The 18,675-nt window shown below is 41.0% G+C and overlaps 1 protein-coding gene across 1 annotated transcript in view; it reads right to left on the reverse strand.

The window, feature by feature from the left end:
- Positions 1 to 18,675, reverse strand: part of SLC29A3 (solute carrier family 29 member 3) — a 125,710-nt gene that overhangs the window by 67,105 nt on the left and 39,930 nt on the right. Inside the window, exon 3 of the mRNA XM_082268011.1 lies at positions 5,413 to 5,495. Within this exon, the coding sequence (XP_082124137.1) occupies positions 5,413 to 5,495 (83 nt within the window). The remainder of the gene's footprint in view (positions 1 to 5,412; positions 5,496 to 18,675) is intronic.

The following is an 18,675-nucleotide window of genomic DNA, read 5'->3' on the forward strand; positions in this document are numbered from 1 at the left end:
CTATGTTCCCAGCTCTAAAATTACAAGCTTTGTGGTTTTTCCTGCCAGCTGTATTCATGGCTCCAAGCTGGTAAGTACAATGGAGGTAACCGGTCAGCACCAATAAAGTAGACTAACAGGCTTCTTGTTCTCATGCAGACCTACTTATGACTGTGAAGGTTGGAATTCTGGTTTCTTTGCTTCTTAGTACACATTCCAAGTGCCTATTGTAGTATAATCAAGGTGCTTTCTACTTCCATAATGCTTTGAGGTCTTCCTTTATCACATAACATTTCTACATTAAATATTTCACCCAAATGTTCTACCTTTTAAATTGCTACAGTTGCACAATTAAGAATTTTACAATAAAGCCCCGTACACACGTACCGATTGTCGGCCGACCGTTCGGCCGTCTTTTGTCCGGTGCTGTTTTGTTGGTTGAACAGTGGTCAAGACTGCACACGAATTTTGTCGGCCAACAACAACCAACTGCAGAAGTGATGTCATGTTCTGGTCTACTTTTCGTGTGTTTTTTCTTCTCTGAGCATGCCCAGTCTTGATCATCCCATTTTTGTCGGCCGAAATCTGTACTGACTGACGAACAATCGGCTGTTCTTTGTTGGCCAACAAAAATTTTATAGCCTGCACACCAGATTTTGTTCGGCCGAAAAGTCGCAGTCGGTTGTCAGAAGCATCATACTAACAAGCCGACAATCGGCCGATCAGACGTTGGCCGAATATTTACGGCCGACAATCTGTACGTGTGTACGGGGCTTAAAAGAAACCCTGCCATCAGGCCATTCATTTCAACATCAATTTTACTACTAGATTAAAAGTGAATTCAACATACAGTGCCTTGCGAATGTATTCGGCCCCCTTGAACTTTGCGACCTTTTGCCATATTTCAGGCTTCAAACATAAAGATATAAAACTGTAATTTTTTGTGAAGAATCAACAACAAGTGGGACACAATCGTGAAGTGGAACGAAATTTATTGGATATTTCAAACTTTGTTAAATAAAAAACTGAAAATATGAGCGTGCAAAATTATTCAGCCCCTCTACTTTCAGTGCAGCAAACTCTCTCTAGAAGTTCAGTGAGGATCTCTGAGCCCCCGTTCACACTGGGGCGACCTGTCAGGCGACCTGGTCGCCTGACAGGTCGCCGTAGGTCGCCTTCCATAGAGAAGCTGTGGACCTGTTCTAATAGGAGCGACACACAAGTCGCTCCGACTTAGAAAAAGGGTCCGGAGCTTCTTTGGGGCGACCTGGAGCGACCTGCATTGACTTCAATGTTATGAAGTCAGTGCCGGCCGCTCTGAGGTCACGGTGCGAGCAGCGCGCCGCGATCTGTGAGGTCGCCCCGGGAAGTAGCGTTGCCCCAGTGTGAACGGGGCCTTAATGATCCAGTGTTGACCTAAATGACTAATGATGATAAATAGAATCCACCTGTGTGTAATCAAGTCTCCGTATAAATGCACCTGCACTGTGATAGTCTCAGAGGTCCGTTTAAAGCGCAGAGAGCATCATGAAGAACAAGGAACACACCAGGCAGGTCCGAGATACTGTTGTGGAAAAGTTTATAGCCGGATTTGAATACAAAAAGATTTCCAAAGCTTTAAACATCCCAAGGAGCACTGTGCAAGCGATAATATTGAAGTGGAAGGAGTATCAGACCACGGCAAATACGAAGTCCTGGCCGTCCCTCTAAACTTTCAGCTCATACACGGAGAAGACTGATCAGAGATGCAGCCAAGAGGCCCATGATCACTCTGGATGAACTACAGAGATCTACAGCTGAGGTGGGAGACTCTGTCCATAGGACAACAATCAGTCGTATACTGCACAAATCTGGCCTGTATGGAAGAGTGGCAAGAAGAAAGCAATTTCTTAAACATATCCATAAAAAGTGTTGTTTAAAGTTTGCCACAAGCCACCTGGGAGACACACCAAACATGTGGAAGAAGGTGCTCTGGTCAGATGAAACCAAAATCTAACTTTTTGGCAACAATGCAAAACATTATGTTTGGCGTAAAAGCAACACAGCTCATCACCCTGAACACACCATCCCCACTGTCAAACATGGTGGTGGCAGCATCATGGTTTGGGCCTGCTTTTCTTCAGCAGGGACAGGGAAGATGGTTAAAATTGATGGGAAGATGGATGGAGCCAAATACAGGACCATTCTGGAAGAAAATCTGATGGAGTCTGCAAAAGACCTGAGACTGGGACAGAGATTTGTCTTCCAACAAGACAATGATCCAAAACATAAAGCAAAATCTACAATGGAATGGTTCACAAATAAACATATCCAGGTGTTAGAATGGCCAAGTCAAAGTCCAGACCTGAATCCATTTGAGAATCTGTGGAAAGAACTAAAAACTGCTGTTCACAAACGCTCTCCATCCAACCTCACTGAGCTCAAGCTGTTTTGCAAGGAGGAATGGGCAAAAATTTCAGTCTCTCCATGTGCAAAACTGATAGAGACATACCCCAAGCAACTTACAGCTGTAATTGCAGCAAAAAGGGGGCGCTACAAAGTATTAACTTAAGGGGGCTGAATAATTTTGCACGCCCAATTTTTCAGTTTTTTATTTGTTAAAAAAGTTTGAAATATCCAATAAATTTCGTTCCACTTCATGATTGTGTCCCACTTGTTGTTGATTCTTCACAAAAAATTACAGTTTTATATCTTTATGTTTGAAGCCTAAAATGTGGCAAAAGGTCAAAGTTCAAGGGGGCCGAATACTTTCGCAAGGCACTATATATATATATATATATATATATATATATATATATATATATATATATATATATATATATATATATATATATATATATAAATAAAAAGGAGGCATTCAGGATACTTGATTTTTTTTCCCTTTTACTGCAATTATTTGGTAACAGGTTTGCTGCCAGCAAAGGTAAACTAAGGGGCTAAAAAACAGGTGGTGGTGGAAGAAGGACCCCCCCCCCCCCCCCCCGGCCGCCACCTTTAGTGGGCTCTCCCGTGCAATCGGGAAGTCCGGTAAGGATGCATCTGGCGGCATCCTGCTCCTTAGACACAGTGGAAGGATCGGTCACTATTTGTTGTTATCACAAAAGAGGTTTACATTTCTTGTATTAGCAATAAAAGTGATTTAAAAAAAATAAATGATTAAAGAAACCGTGTACAAATAAAAAATAAAATTTTTCAAGTGCCACCGTCTGCTCGTGCACATATACGAACACAAGTGCTGGTCCCGCAAACAAATGTAAAACAATGATAGCACCACACACGTATTGCCATGAATGATAGAGTGGGAGCAACAATTCTAACTCCAGATCTCCTGTGTAAGGCCTCTTTCACACGGCCGCTCCGGTGTTCTGCTCCGCTGCAAGACTTTTTTTTTTTTCACGGAGTGGATGACATTTGTGTCATCTGCTCCGTATGTCCGCATATCATCCCATCCGTTTGCGGATGATATGCGGACATAATGTAAGTATATGGGCATTGCGGATGTCAGCGGATGACAACGCTGACATCCGATTTTCCTTCCTTTCCGTTTTTTGAACGGAGGAAAAATAGGGTTCTGTTCCGTTCCAAAAAACGGAACAGAACTGAAAGGAAGAAAATCGGATGTCAGCGGATGGTATTCCACTGACATCCGCAATGGCATTGACTTACATTATGTCCGTAAATCATCCGCAAAAAAATAGGATGATTTGCAGACATACGGAGCGCCCGTGTGAAAGGGCCCTTATTCTAAAATGGTAACCTGTTAAGGCTTTAAAAGTGTTGCCTATGGGGGTTTTTAGGTACCGTAGTTTGGTGTTGTTCCACGGGCAGACATAATTTTAAAGTGTGACATGTTTGGTATCTATTTACTTGGCATAACATCATTTTTTATGTTTTACAAAATAATTGGGTATTGTGTTTTTGTGCATAAAATTTCATTAGAGTATATTTGTTCCCAAAAATTTGCATTTGAAAAGCCACTGCGCAAATACTGTGTGACATAAAAAATATGCAACACCCACCATTTTATTCTCCAGGGCCAAATAAATAATGTCTGGGGGTTCTAAGCAGATTTCTAGCAATAGAATTATGTTTTATACATGAAGGAGAGAAGAGTCAGAATTGGCCCAGATTGGAAGTGGTTAAACAGCAAAAACTCCCAAATCCTTCCCTAGCAGAACAAGGATAAAAAAATAAATGGGTTGAGGAATGGACCTTTGGAATTCTTGTTGCATTGTGTTCTGCAACTCCCTTACCCTATATTTTAGGTATGCAAGAGATTTTATATGGATGCTGAAATTTCATATGTGGAACAGTACGTGTTACTAGACCCAGAAGCCTGCATTCACTATATCTGGTCTCCCACAGTACACAGAACATGGGAATGCAACTATTTTAGTAAATATAAACTGCTAAATACCTTTTCTCATCAGCAGTATATAGCAATCTTGTGACTTCTATCAGTATACAGCCAAACACTGGTTAAATCTTGTAGGAGTTTTTATTCTCCTCTGATTGTCCTATGAGGTTGCATGACCCATGTCCCTCTGTCTGGACAGTGCTCATTGGCCCTGTGCTGAACACATACACCCTCCCAAAAAATAAAAAAACACTCTCTAGCAATACACACCAAACTGAGCATGTGCAGAGTGCCCCCTAGGGCTCTGTACCTTTAGCAGATGGATTGGGGACAGTGGAGGAAGGGAAGGGTCAGAGAAGACAGGATCAAACAGCTTTTTTACACAATGTGGAGGATTAACCTCTTAGGTTCCACAGTGAGTAGAACAAGCATGCTTTACTACATATACAGACTGGTTTTACTGTTATGGGTTTAGTTACAGAATATCGCAAAGAGATAGCACTTTAGTGAAATGTCACACGTTTCAAATATGCCAAAAAAAGGTATGATAGGCCTCTTTTCCACAGTGAAGAATTGGGAATATGTCTACAGATATGAAATAGTATATGAGATTCATATAAATATTCTTTGTCAAGAAAGGACTAAACATAGGCACCCTCAAACACCGTCCGGTCCAATGCAATTCTTGAGCTCATGCTCTTATTTTTTGTTAATCTTCCTGAAAAATAACCTCAAGGATTCTTGGCGTATAATGAGTAAGGAAGGCTCTGTTCTTTTATTTAACATTTATAGGCAAAAGAAAATTCCAGCCCACTAACACTAATCATAATGCTTTGAAAATCATGGAAGCAAAACACGCCGAGCATTACTCATCCCTCCAGCTTAAGTAAATTTACTGAAAATACCCACAGAACACACTAAATAGCTTTCAACTATTGCATATGTAAATTTGACCTTTCAATGCAGTTTCTTGCTGTTCAAATATCATTTGTGGAAAATGCTAAACGCTTAATGAGGGAATTTTTATTACAGAGCAAACAAAATAGATGCTAGAGAACCGTAAAGGCAATCTTTACCTGTTCACCAGATAGAAATTCAGCACAAGACATGGCACTGACGGTACAGAACTGGCAATGGAAAAGTAACTTTCAAAGTAATCCTGGAAAAGAAAAAAAGAGCAGGATGAGAAATCAGATACAGGAATAATTATAAAAGGAATAATTTAATATTGTTAAAATGATAGTAAATACACACTGTTTAATTTACATTGCCCCTTCTATTTCTGTATGTGGATGATGACACTAAAAAAAAAAAAAAAAAAAAACACAGCATCTAAGTAGCTTTTTCCTAATGGATATACAGCTGTCACATGACCCAGATCTTTCCCAGTCTGTCTGCAGGGAAACATAGGCAGGAGGAGCTTCTAGTCCTCTGCAGCTGGTCACATGTTCCAAAAAAAAAAAAAAAAAACAGCCTTTGGGATGCAGAGTAACAATAATTGATATCAATAAACGGTTTTACATTGTCATTCAAATACAATATCTCACAAAATTGAGTACACCCCTCACATTTTTGTAAATATTTGATTACATATTTTCATGTGACAACAGTGGAGAAATTACACTTTGCTACAATGTAAAGTAGTGAGTGTACAGCTTGTATAACAGTGTAAATTTGCTGTTCCCTCAAAATAACTCAACACACAGCCATTAATGTCCAAACCGCTGGCAACAAAAGTGAGTACACCCCTAAGTGAAAATGTCTAAATTGGACCAAAAGTGTCAATATTTTGTGTGGCCACCATTATTTTCCAGCACTGCCTTAGCCCTCTTGGGCATGGAGTTCACCAGAGCTTCACAGGTTGCCACTGGAGTCCTCTTCCACTCCTCCATGACCAAATGGAGCTGGTGGATGTTAGAGACCTTACGCTCCTTCCCCTTCTGTTTGAGGATGTCCAATAGATGCTCAATAGGGTTTAGGCTAGGAGACATGCTTGGCCAGTCCATCACCTTTACCCTCAGCAAGGCAGTGGTCGTCTTGGAGGTGTGTTTGAGGTCGTTATGTTGGAAAACTGCGGCGCCCTGTGGCCCAGTCCACGAACGGAGGAGATCATGCTCTGCTTATGTATGTCACAGTACATGTTGGCATTCATGGTTCCCTCAATGAACTGTATCTCCCCAGTGCCAGCAGCACTTATGCAGCCCCAGACCATGACACTCCCACCACCGTGCTTGACTGTAGGCAAGACACACTTGTCTTTGTAATCCTCACCTGGTTGCCGCCACACACGCTTGACACCATCTGAACCAAATAAGTTTGTCTTGGTCTCATCAGACCACAGGACATGGTTCCTGTAATCCATGTCCTTAGTCTGCTTATCTTCAGCAAACTGTTTGCAGGCTTTCTTGTGTATAATCTTTAGAAGAGGCTTCCTTCTGGGACGACAGCCATGCAGGCCAATTTGATGCAGTGTGCGGCATAAGGTCTGAGCACTGACAGGCTGACCCCCCCCCCCATTCAACCTCTACAGCAATCCTGGCAACACTCATATCTCTATTTTTAAAGACAACCTCTGGATATGATGCTGAACACGTTTACTCAACTGCTTTAGTCGACCATGGTGAGGCCTGTTCTGAGTGGAACCTGTCCTGTTAAACCACTGTATGGTCTTGGTCACTATGCTGCAGCTCAGTTTCAGGGTCTTGGCAAACTTCTTATAGCCTAGGACATCTTTATGTAGAGCAACAATTCTTTTTTTCAGATCCTCAGAGAGTTCTTTGCCATGAGGTGGCATGTTGAACTTCCAGTGACCAGTATGAGAGAGTGAGAATGATAACACCAAATTTAACACACCTGCTCCCCATTAACACCTGAGACACTAACGAGTAACATGACCCTGGGGAGGGAAAATGGCTAATTGGGCCCAATTTGGACATTTTCACTTAGGGTGTACTCACTTTTGTTGCCAGCAGTTTAGATATTAATGGCTGTGTGTTGAGTTATTTTGAGGGGGACAGAAAATTTACACTGTTATACAAGCTGTACGCTCACTACTTTACATTGTAGCAAAGTGTCATTTCTTCAGTGTTGTCACATGAAAAGATGTAATAAAATATTTACAAAAATGTGAGGGGTGTACTCACTTTTGTGAGATACTGTATATTTTTTAAATCAAATCTTTATTATTTTTGGTAATACCATGGTGTGGGTGAATTTCAGTCTCAGGCTGTGTCACACCCCTCCGGCCAATGTCTTAGAATAAGAGGGAGGTGAAGCCTCCATTAATCTATATGCAATATCCTGCCATATTATGTTTAGCTGGTTAGTGGGCATGGAGAAGGAAGGAGGGAGTGGGCTGTCATTTACCACTGTGTACATGCCCAAATGTGTGACTCTATAGTTGCATGGGCTGCTCAGATGTGATAGGGAGGAAATGCTCAGCATAGAAACTCACTAAAAACTGAGCATGTGCAAAGCTGCCAACACTGCTCTGTGAAATCCTTAGCTGCATTGGGTACATGGATAGGAGGGGGAGATAGAGAGCAGCAAGATCAACCAGTTTTTTCGCAGAATACAGAAAACTAATCCCATAGTGACTATGTCACTATGTCATGTGAGTATGAGCAGCATGCAATACAGCCCTTAGCCCCCACTTACATTGACTTGCATTACTGCACTCCAGCTATCTTTAGTGAGCAATACTCAATTATTCCTTGTTCAAAATCAAACTAAAATGATTCTCCATGTATCGAACATCTACTATTCAAAAGCTGCTGCATGTTTTGATATTGAAAAAGCAGTGTTTGACAAGAAAAGGTGCATTTGACCTGCTGTGCTCCCACTGTGTCAAAATAAAAAAACTCAGAACACGGCAAGGCAGGTTAGATGCAGCCTGTGATCTGTCACGTGTATTGCTCCATTAGCCACTTCTGGACCAGAAGGTTTTTGCCCCCTTACTGACCAAGCCTTTTTTTGCAATTCAGCACTGTGTTACTTTAACTGACAAATGCGCGGTCGTGCGACACTGCCCTTTTTCCCACAAATAGAGATTTTTGGTGATATTTGATCACCTGTATGATTTTTATTTTTGCTGAATTTTTTTTTATCCTTTTAGGCCAATTTGTATTCTGTTCCATATTTTTAGTAAAATAAAATCCCAATAAGCGTATTTTGATTGGTTTGCGCAAAAGTTATCACGTCCACAAACTAGGGGAAAGATTTATGTCATTTTTATTTTACTAGCGATCTGCGATTTTTAGCAGGACTGCGACATTGCGGCGGACAGATCAAACACCTAACGGACATTTTTAACACTTTTGGGGGGACCAGTGACATTACTACAGTAATCAGTGCTAAAAATATGCATTGTTACTGTTAATAATGGCACTGGCAGGGAAGGGGTTAACCCAGGGTTGATCAAAGGGTTAAGTGTGAGCCTAGGGGAGTGTTTTCTAACTGTATGGGGGAGGGACTTGTTAAATCAACACAGAGACCTGTGATCCTAAATAGGAGGATCACAGGCTCTCTGTGTTCATTCCAGAGAGAAGAACGGCCAGCTGTGTTTACAACAGCAGACCGTCATCCTCTCTCAGCGGGGAGCGATCGCGGATGCCCGGCGACATTTGGCTTCCCCGCTTACTAATGGGGGCAGGCGCGTGCCTCCGGCGGCGCACGTCTGAGCCCCCAGGAGAGCTACCGTGAACCGTTGTACAGGTACGGACGTTCGTGTAGCCGATCCAGCCTGCCGCAGTATATCTTTGGCGGGCGGTCAGCAAGTAGTTAAAGTCAATGGCCATTTACTGACCTGCATTTGGTGCACATTTCCAACACAGGAAAACAATGACCATGACATGAGCTCATGGCATGTGAAAAGGCACAAAAATAGTACATCTTTTAATACATACAAGCATTCAACTTATTCTCTCTGGAGAAGAGACACTTGAGAGGAGACATGATAGCAATGTACAAGTACCTTAATGGTGATTCTAGCATAGGGGATAAACCTTTTCAGTGGGAGGGAGTTTAAAAAGACAAGTGGCCATTCATTGAAATTAGAAGAGATGCGGTTGAATACTGTTTTTTTTTTTTTCCTGCAAGGTATTGCCATGTTGTGCTAGTATGCATCGCATGCTAACACATTATGTAAAACTTACCCTAAAACTAAGCTGTTCCAGCACCTCTATGTCAGCGATACTGCCGCTTCCATCTTCACACGTCTTGCTTCCGGGTTCACGGGGCTCTGGCTCTGTAACTGACCAGAGCCGCGATGACGTCACGCAAAGTGCGGGGGAGCTGCCGTTCACAGCACAGGGCTCGGAAGGAATGGCGCGAGTGGCCGTTCCTTCAGTGATGGTACTGGCTGCATGTAATGTAAATATCTTCTAAACGTTGCAAGTTTAGGAGATATTTACACTATCTATAGGTAAGCCTTTTTATAGGCTTACCTATAGTAGGTAAAAGTCAGGAAAGGAAGTTTACTTCCTCTTTAACCCTAAACTGCGGATGTCAGCACTGCTTGTGGAAGGGCCTTCCACATCCTTACCGCTCTATCAGCAGGTGTTGATGGTTTTAAAAAAACTACTAGATAGGCATTTTTACTACTGCAACATACAGGGATCAGGGATTTATTATTAAACTAAACACAAGAACACTCACACACCTACATAGGTTGAACTGGATAGACTGGTGTCTTTATTCGACCTTTGTAACTATGTGACATCATTTGGTATGGTTCTTGACCCCTTAGAACACAAAACTGTATAGAAAAAATGACAATAATGTAAAGCATTGAAAATAAAAAGTATGGCTTTATAACGTCTAAGTCTTCGTCAGAACACAATTAAATGGCATCCTACATTACGTGTTGAGATGGTGGTTTGGTTCCTCAGAGGGAGTAAGGGACTGCTCTTCTGGAAGAAAGAAATAGTCCCAGTTTTGCTCTAGTGGAGCATTTAGAAGGCTGATGCTTTCACTAACTGCAGATTTCAATATTTAATCTTCAGCTATATTAAAGTATATTTCAAGGTTAAACAACTTTCTGAAAATTTCGCAGCTTCGACCTTCAAATAAAAAAAATTTAAAAAACTGTTTTACTGACCTGGTTATGCTCCTGCAAAAAAAAAGCAAAAAAAAAAAAACGCAGACCTTATACCTCTAAATTAACTAGCAAAGTTTTTCATTGCAGGCACAGGAGGGATCAGGAAGATAAGTAACAAACTATGTACATAGTCAATGTATACACAGGTTTTTTTTTTTTTTTGCTCAAACCAGCATGCTAAACCAAAAAAAAAAAACCCCCAAAAAAAAAACTTTAGTACAGCGATCTTAACCGCTGAGCTATTGCGTTCTGACAGGGGGACCACCTCTCACCAGAATGCAATGGTTAGCAGTCGTGGCCATTGGCTGCCAGTGCTGATCAGATGCCGATCGGATGCTGTTTTATAGCATGCTGGTTTCAACAGGAGCCAGTTGTCAGATCGGCTTCTGTCAGACAAGCAACTATACACATGGGCCGAAAGTCAGCTGATTTCTACTAAAATGGGTTAATGTGGACGATATTGGGTCTGAGTGTATAGGGCTTTAGAGCAGTGAGTCATGAGACCTATTGTACAGCTTGAAAGCTGGTTCAATTTATCTACAAAATGTCTAGTGGACTTACACTTTAAGCCTAGGTTCACACTAATACGCTGCTGGAAAACGAGATCCGTGTGTTTCCAGCGCCACATTAAATCGCACTGCCCTGGCGATTTGCAGCGGTCTCAGTGCAATCTTAATGACACCCCAAACGCAGGTCGCAAATGCAATCACTTGCCTGCACCAGATCGCATGCATGCAATCCGAATGCAGCGTGGTTCCAAAATTGGTGCATGACTTTGGTACAATGCAGTGTGACATGAGCCCATTCAAATGTGAATTGAACAGAAATACAGTGCGCTTCCTGTGCGATTCATAGTGTAAACCAAGGCTAGTTAGGGACAGCACAGTGTAACTTATGGAGAAGTGGTAGGTTCATCTATTAGATTACCCCTTTTCTTGGTAAATCCAGAACTTTTTTTTTTTCAAATGCAAAATTAGGGAAATGTATTGAAGTCCAGGCAAAATCTATCACACACTAAACCTGCTCTTTGCCACACTCTAAACCTAATCTTTTTAACCCTGTAAAGCAAAAATCTCTGTACTTACCTATTCTTTAGCCGATCTGGTCTGATACCACGCTGGGCTGTCAGCGGTGGCTTCAGCGTGGAGGTGGGTGCAGGAGAGGCACTCGACAACGAAAGCCACATAGTAACTCTATGGGTGACGTCACTTCCATTCATTTCACAGCCATTGTTGGTCCTCTCCTGCATACAGCTTCCGTCGCTGGAAACCGGAATGGATCAGGTGCAGAAAAGGCAAACACAGAAATTTTTGTTTTACAGGGTTAGATAGATTAGGGTTGGATAGTGGCACAGAGAAAGTTTAGCGTTAGTTAGGTTTTGCCTGGACTTATCTTTTAAGATTAAAAGATTTTTAAGATTTAAGATTGTACTGCTGTAACAGACCCCGTACTCAAAGAGTATGTCCGCCGTATAAGCTTCCCTTGCCTGGTACCATCACGATTCAAGATCCCATAGCCCACCCAGTCACTTGTCGAGACATCAGTGTAGGGTGGTAAGAATCATAAGACTTCTTATTCAAACACAAGCACAAAAAGATATACACTCAGGGGACAATCCTCCCCCTTCTTTGGATAATGACACAGGTCGGGGTTAACTACATTCAGTAACATGACACACAGATATCTTCAACTTTCCAACAGTAGACAGTCTTTAGGAAGGGCTGCTGGAGAAATCCCTCCTCCCCTCTAGCAGCTAATCCACATACACAAATACATTTCATAATAGGTTGATCCCAAGGCAGACAAGAACAATGGGATACAGGCACTTAATAACAAACCCCACCCCACCCCACCTCAAACTATCTAGCAATGGTCTATGAGATAAACTCCTACAAGCAGTATGAAAAGGTTTAACCAATTTATCTTCATAGATTTCTTGAGGCATATTGTTCATAAATATTACTGACCTAAGTGGAAGAGCCCCTTCCTTCTTTTAACCCAAACCACACCTATAGAACCCAGCATAACCAGGGTAGCACAAAATGCTGAGTCCGGTGTGGTTGTACAGTGAGTCTGGTTATTGCAGACCCGACTGGGGTTCTCAGTCACTCTGTGCCCCTAAAAGACACAGGGTGACTTATACATAAGAGGGGCCGAGGAGCTGGAGAAGGAGTTTCCTGACCTCTATAAGATAATCTGAGTTGCACAAGCCCCCCACCCTAAGTGACTCCCATCACAACTGCTTCCAGACACCAACCATCTTACATTCCATGCATTCCCCCTACAGGGTTTCTGAATCCTGTAAGCAGCAAGTAAGAGATTATTCATCCGGAGGTGAATGAAAACCAGTGAAAAAAAACACAAAGTATACAAGTGTACATGTGGCTTTTATTACATGACTGATTAGACATATACCATTTTAATGTTTTTGTTTCACAAGAACACAACCAAAATTATTATTTTTTTAAAAAGTGCTTTCCTCATTCCAGACATATTTTGGTGAATGCCGGATCAGATGTGTCGTAATTCAATGTATATGAAATGACCCTTCCTATCTGACTAGTGACTGTAAAAACAGGCCAGAGATTCCTATTCCACACTGCGCCCATGAGGGGTATAATAAATGATGCGCTCCAATGGAGGAAACTCAATCCACATTTCATTGGAAAAGAGGGAAAATCATGAAGTTCTCCTTTATTATTCAGTGAGCCTGGCCACTCATCTTCCCTAACCTTTCCAGAGATTTATAGCTGAAGGTCTGCAATGCTTTTCAAACCAGAGGTATAAAACATTAGAAAAAAGGCCTATTTACCAAGAATTCACAGGGTTTTTTTTTTTTTTTTCAAATACAAAGAGAATTTATATGCGATTGGCAGCATAAAGATCCCTTTGCATAGGAAAAAACGGCCTCATTCATCTATAAAATCACAAAATAAGCTTTTTTCTGTTAAGGTGTCCCCAGCATGATGATAGGAGCCTTCTCAAGGATGCCTTTCATCCTAGACTGATGGGAAGACACTCATGGTGGGATTACATCACAATCTTCCTTAGCTCTGCCTGTCTACTGTGCATGCCCATCACTAATGCATGGTACACATGTTACGGAGAAGGTCACGTACTAACTATGCAATGTTAGGTTGCACCGATAGGGGCACTGATGAGGCAGCATTATTTGGGACTGATAAGGCACATTTTTAAACAAACAAAAAATAAAAAAAGACCTTAATTTCACTTCAATGCATAGAACGCATTAAAGGGAAACTCCAGTAAAAATTGAAATTTTTCCTATTAATAGTATGTTAAATATCTTTATCTTTGATATTATTCATTTTCTGGCTAGCCGCTTGTGTAGCTTAGAAAGTCTTATCTAAACTAGACAAAAAGCTTCTTCCTGTTCCTCACCGACAACGGTATCTCCCTTTATCTGAATTTCTTAGACAGGCATGCCAAGACCTGCCCAGCCCCACCCTCATCCCTCCCATCTCTCCTATCCTAAGGTGACCAGACTTTTAAAATGAAATCCGGGGACACATTTTTTTTTTTTTAATGGCAAATGGTAAACTACAGTATCTAACAAAAGTGAGAACATCCTCACATTTTTGCAAATATTTTATTATATCTTTTCAAGTGACAACAATGAAGAAATTACAGTTTTCTACAACGTAAACTAGTAAGTGCACAGCTTGTATAACAGTGTAAATTTTTCTGCCCCCGCAAAATAACTCAACACACAACCTTTAATGTCTTAACCGCTGGCAACAAATATGAGTACACCCCTAAGTTAAAATGTCCAAATTGGGCCCAAAGTGTCAACATTTTGTGTGGCCACCATTATTTTCCAGCACTGCCTTAGCACTCTTAGGTATGGAGTTTACCAGAGCTTTACAAGTTGCCACTGGACCTCTTCCACTCCTCTATGACGACATCACGGAGCTGGTGGATGTTAGAGACCTTGTGCTCCTCCACCTTCCTTCGAGGATGCCCCACAGATGCTCAATACGGTTTAGGTCTGGAGACACGCTTGGCAAGTCCATCCCTGTTACCTCCAGATCCTTTAGCAAGGCAGTGGTCATGTTGGAGATGTGTTTGGGGTCGTTACGTTGGCCTTCATGGTTCCCTCAATGAACTGTAGCCTCCCAGTTCCAGCAGCACTACTGCATCCCCAGACCATGACATGACATGACATGTCTTTTGAGAGGACAGCAAATTTACACTGTTATACAAGTTGTAAACTCACTACTTTACATTGTAGCGAAATGCCATTTCTTCAGTGTTGTCACACGAAAAGATACTGAAAAGATACCGAAAAGATAAAGATACTGTGTTTTATAAGCATAATTTCTAAAAAATTATATATGCAGTGTATGTGTTTATGGAATGACTGCATGATATACGTTATAAGTTACGTTATTTCTCACATTTCATCCATGAAATAAATAAAAGATACTTCTTTGAATTTTTTTGGAATAGGACTACCAAATGCTAAGAAGAGAAGATAAAGAAAAAAAAAAACTTTTCAATGCATAGGTTGTATTTTATTCTTACCCAAGAAGCGCAGAGGTGCACTATGTACAGAGTGCAGAGTTCAGGGCTGCACCCAGAGATGGTTTGAATATTAGCTGGTCCCTGCTTAACCAGGCAAGAGTCTAATCATCTATGGCATGCTTAACTGACTAACTTACACTGACATCAACAGTGACACTACTATAATGATCAGCTAAGGGAGAGGAGTGCAGAGTATATGGCAGTGGGCAGTATGTGCCAGAGAAGAGTGTGGAGTATATGGTGGTGGGTAGTATGTGCAGGATGGAGTTAGTAGGGCAGTGGATAGTATTAGTAGAGTAATAGACAGTGTCAATTTATTTTTGTTTAATATTTTATTATTCCTTACAATTATTTTTTTGTATTTTTTTTTACAAACATTTTGTAAGGGCGGTGGACAGTGTCAGTAGAGCATTGGATGGTGTCCATAGTTTATTTATTTTATTTATTTATTTTTTTACAATTTTATTTTAGTGTCAGTAGTTTTTTTTTTTATCTATACATTTTTTACAAATATATTTATTTATTTTTTTCATAATTCTTTTTTTTGGTGGGGGGGGGGGGGGGGGGGAGGATGTTGATCGTATTAGTAGGGCAGTGGAAGGTGTCAGTAGAAAAGTGGTCGGTGTCAGTGGTTTTTTTATTTTAATTTATTTATTTAATTTATTTTTTTACTTTCATTTATTTTTTGACACTAAAGCTCAGCGATTTAGAGTGCGACTTTGATCCAACTGTACACTCTTTTTTTCAAGCGTTTTTTGCAGGGGTTTGAAAGCAGGCATTGACATCTAACAAAAACGCTTGTAATCTGCCAAAATAGAAGCTTGTGTACTTTTTCGAGCTTCAGGCGACAAAATGCTCAGATGTGAACAGGGGCCATTGAAATGAATGGGATTTTGCTTGTTGGGCGTTTTGAGACTTCAGAGATGAGCTTTTTTCAAGCTGAAAAATGCTGGGGAGTAAACAGGGCCTAAAAAGGTAAAAAAATGTTTTGAGTTTGGAACTACTAAAACAAGTGCCTACAGGCCCAGCGGCTGTATTGGGTGTGTGTAAGGGGATAAAAGATTTGCCAACACCAGTACCAGGTACATTTCTCATTAAATGTAAAAACTGACGCTAAAAAATTAAAAAAAAAAAATAAATAAATAAAATAAATAAATAAATAATAAAACTTATGCTTTAAGAAAATGTACTATACCTCCCAAACATGTTAGTAGGCTCGGAGTCACTGACCCATAACAAGCCAACAAAGCCAAACTACTACTATACATAACTTGCTATATGGCAGTCAAAGTATTCATGAATGAGAAGCAAGCAACATGGAAGCCAGGAAACAAACCTTCTTACAAGGAGGTAACCAATTGCAGTCCACAGATTTTTCTCATGGCATGTTTACTCTGCTATCACATTCAAAGTCATAAAAATTCCCATTAGAAAGATACACAGTACTGTGAGTAAACATTTCTCTAACCACTTGACGACTGCCCCACGCAGATTTACTGTAGTAGGGCGGCCTGGCAGCGCACACGTGATTATGTGCACGTGATTAGACACAGCGGGAGCCAGACCGCGAGGAGGAGCGGGCTCGATCGCTGCTGGCCTCCCGTGATCTTCGGCTAGAATGACAGAAGAGCCGCCTGCCTATGTAAACAAATCAGGCAGGTCTTCTGTCAGAGAGGCAGGGAAAGATTGTGTGATTAAACTAAGCGGAATCACCAATCTCTCCCTGCCTCTGTCCAATCCATCCCCCCACACAGTTAGTAAGCACAATAGGGAACACATTTAACCCCTTGATCACCCCCAGTGTTAAACCCTTCCCTGCCAGTGTCATTTATACAGTAACAGTGCAAATTTTTTAGCACTGATTACTGTATTAATGTCACTGGTCCCCAAAAAATGTCAGTTAGAGGTCTGATCTGTCTGCCGCAATGTCGCAGTCCCGATCACTAAGTGCCACCATTACTAATAAAATAAATAAATAAAAAGTCCATAAATCTATCCCGTAGTTTGTAAACGCTATAACTTTTGCGCAAACCAATTAATATACGCTTTTTGGGATTTTTTTTTTTTTTTACCAAAAATATGTAGCAGAATACAAATTGGCCTAAACTTTTCAAAATTGTCACTTTTTTTTTTTTTTTGTTTATAGCGCAACATCTAAAAATACTACCAAAAGAAAGCTCTTTTTGTGGGAAAAAAAGACAACAATTTTATTTAGGTACGGTGTAACGTTAAAAAAACCCTACCTCGTGAAAATTCCCTACCCTTGTCACTTCCTGTGCACATACGTCATGGAACAGCTGAGCAGTTTCACAGTGCACATGCTCACAGCTCTGGAGGCTAGAGAATTTTCAAGGGGTAGTGTTTTGTAACATTACACCGCATCAGCTGTTGCCGCGGGTACATTAAATCATCTCTGCTCCAACCCCTGTGACTTCCCTGATCTTGGCTCCAAAATGTAAAAGCGATGGCGGGTGTATGAAAATATAAATCACGGCGATCTCGGCTCTGTGATTTATATTTTCACACACCCGCCGTCGCTTTTGTGTCGAGTTGTGTCGCTCCTATTAGAACAGGTCCTGTGCTAATCAATGGCGAGTGACCGAGCGCGACTTGTCAGGCTGACAAGTCGCCTGACAAGTCGCGCTAGTCTGAATGGGGTCTAAATCTGTATAGGAGTATAAAATTAATTTGGAAATGCTAGAGAAATGTTTAAATAATGCATTACAATTAGCCTAAACCTATTTGATTTGTAGTTGACTAAAATGTATGAGATTTTATTCGACTAAAATGTACTAGAGATTTTAGTCGACTAAAATATGACTAAAACTATTCAGATGACTAAAATACGACTAAAACTAAAATGGAATTTTAGTCAAAAGACTATAACTAAAACGAAATCAAAATTTGCTGCCAAATTTAACACTGGTGAGCATGCGCAGTAGTAAGCTGCTCAGCTGTTCAATGACGTAGGTGCACAGGAAGTGACGAGGGTAAGGAATTTTCACGGGTAGGGTTTTTTCATGGAACACCGGCGCAATGGTCAGTTAAAGCAACGCAGTGCCAAAATGCAAAAAATGGCCTGGTCATTAAGGGGGTAAAACCTTCCGGAGCTGAAGTGGTTATTCAGAAGGTTAGGACAACACTGACCTTACCAGCACCACTAAAAATTAATATTAACTGCCAAGAAAAATGAACTAAATTTCAAGAGAAATTCCCGGTTAGCAGTTAGGTTATTAAAACTTGTAGCAGAGCCCCTCGCTCACACTGCAGGGGTTAAATACTTGTTAAAGTAATTCTAAAGTTTTGGTTTTTTTTTTACTTAAAGTATAACTGGGATTTTTGACTTACCGTAAAATCTATTTCTCTAATGTTCAATGACGGACACAGCTCCTTAGGATTCTTGACCAGTGGGTTACACTGCCTCCTACAGGAGTAGGACACTAGGCAGAAAAAGAACTTGACTATGCCTATGGGCAGTCCGAGGAGGTATACTCCCCCTCTCTGCTATAGGTACTCAAATTTTGTTACAAGCAGTGTCAGAAGTATTACAATTCCATAGAGGGGTGGGTGTTGTGTTCGTCAATAAACATCAGAGGAATGGATTTTACGTTAAGTCAAAAATGCCATTTTCTCCGTTCATTGGTGGACACAGCTCCTTAGGTTTCTTGACCAGTGGGACATTCCAAAGCAGTGTCAA

The sequence above is a fragment of the Pelophylax lessonae genome (assembly GCF_965119305.1).
Source record: "Pelophylax lessonae genome assembly, chromosome: 9".
Classification (NCBI taxonomy): Eukaryota; Metazoa; Chordata; class Amphibia; order Anura; family Ranidae; genus Pelophylax; species Pelophylax lessonae.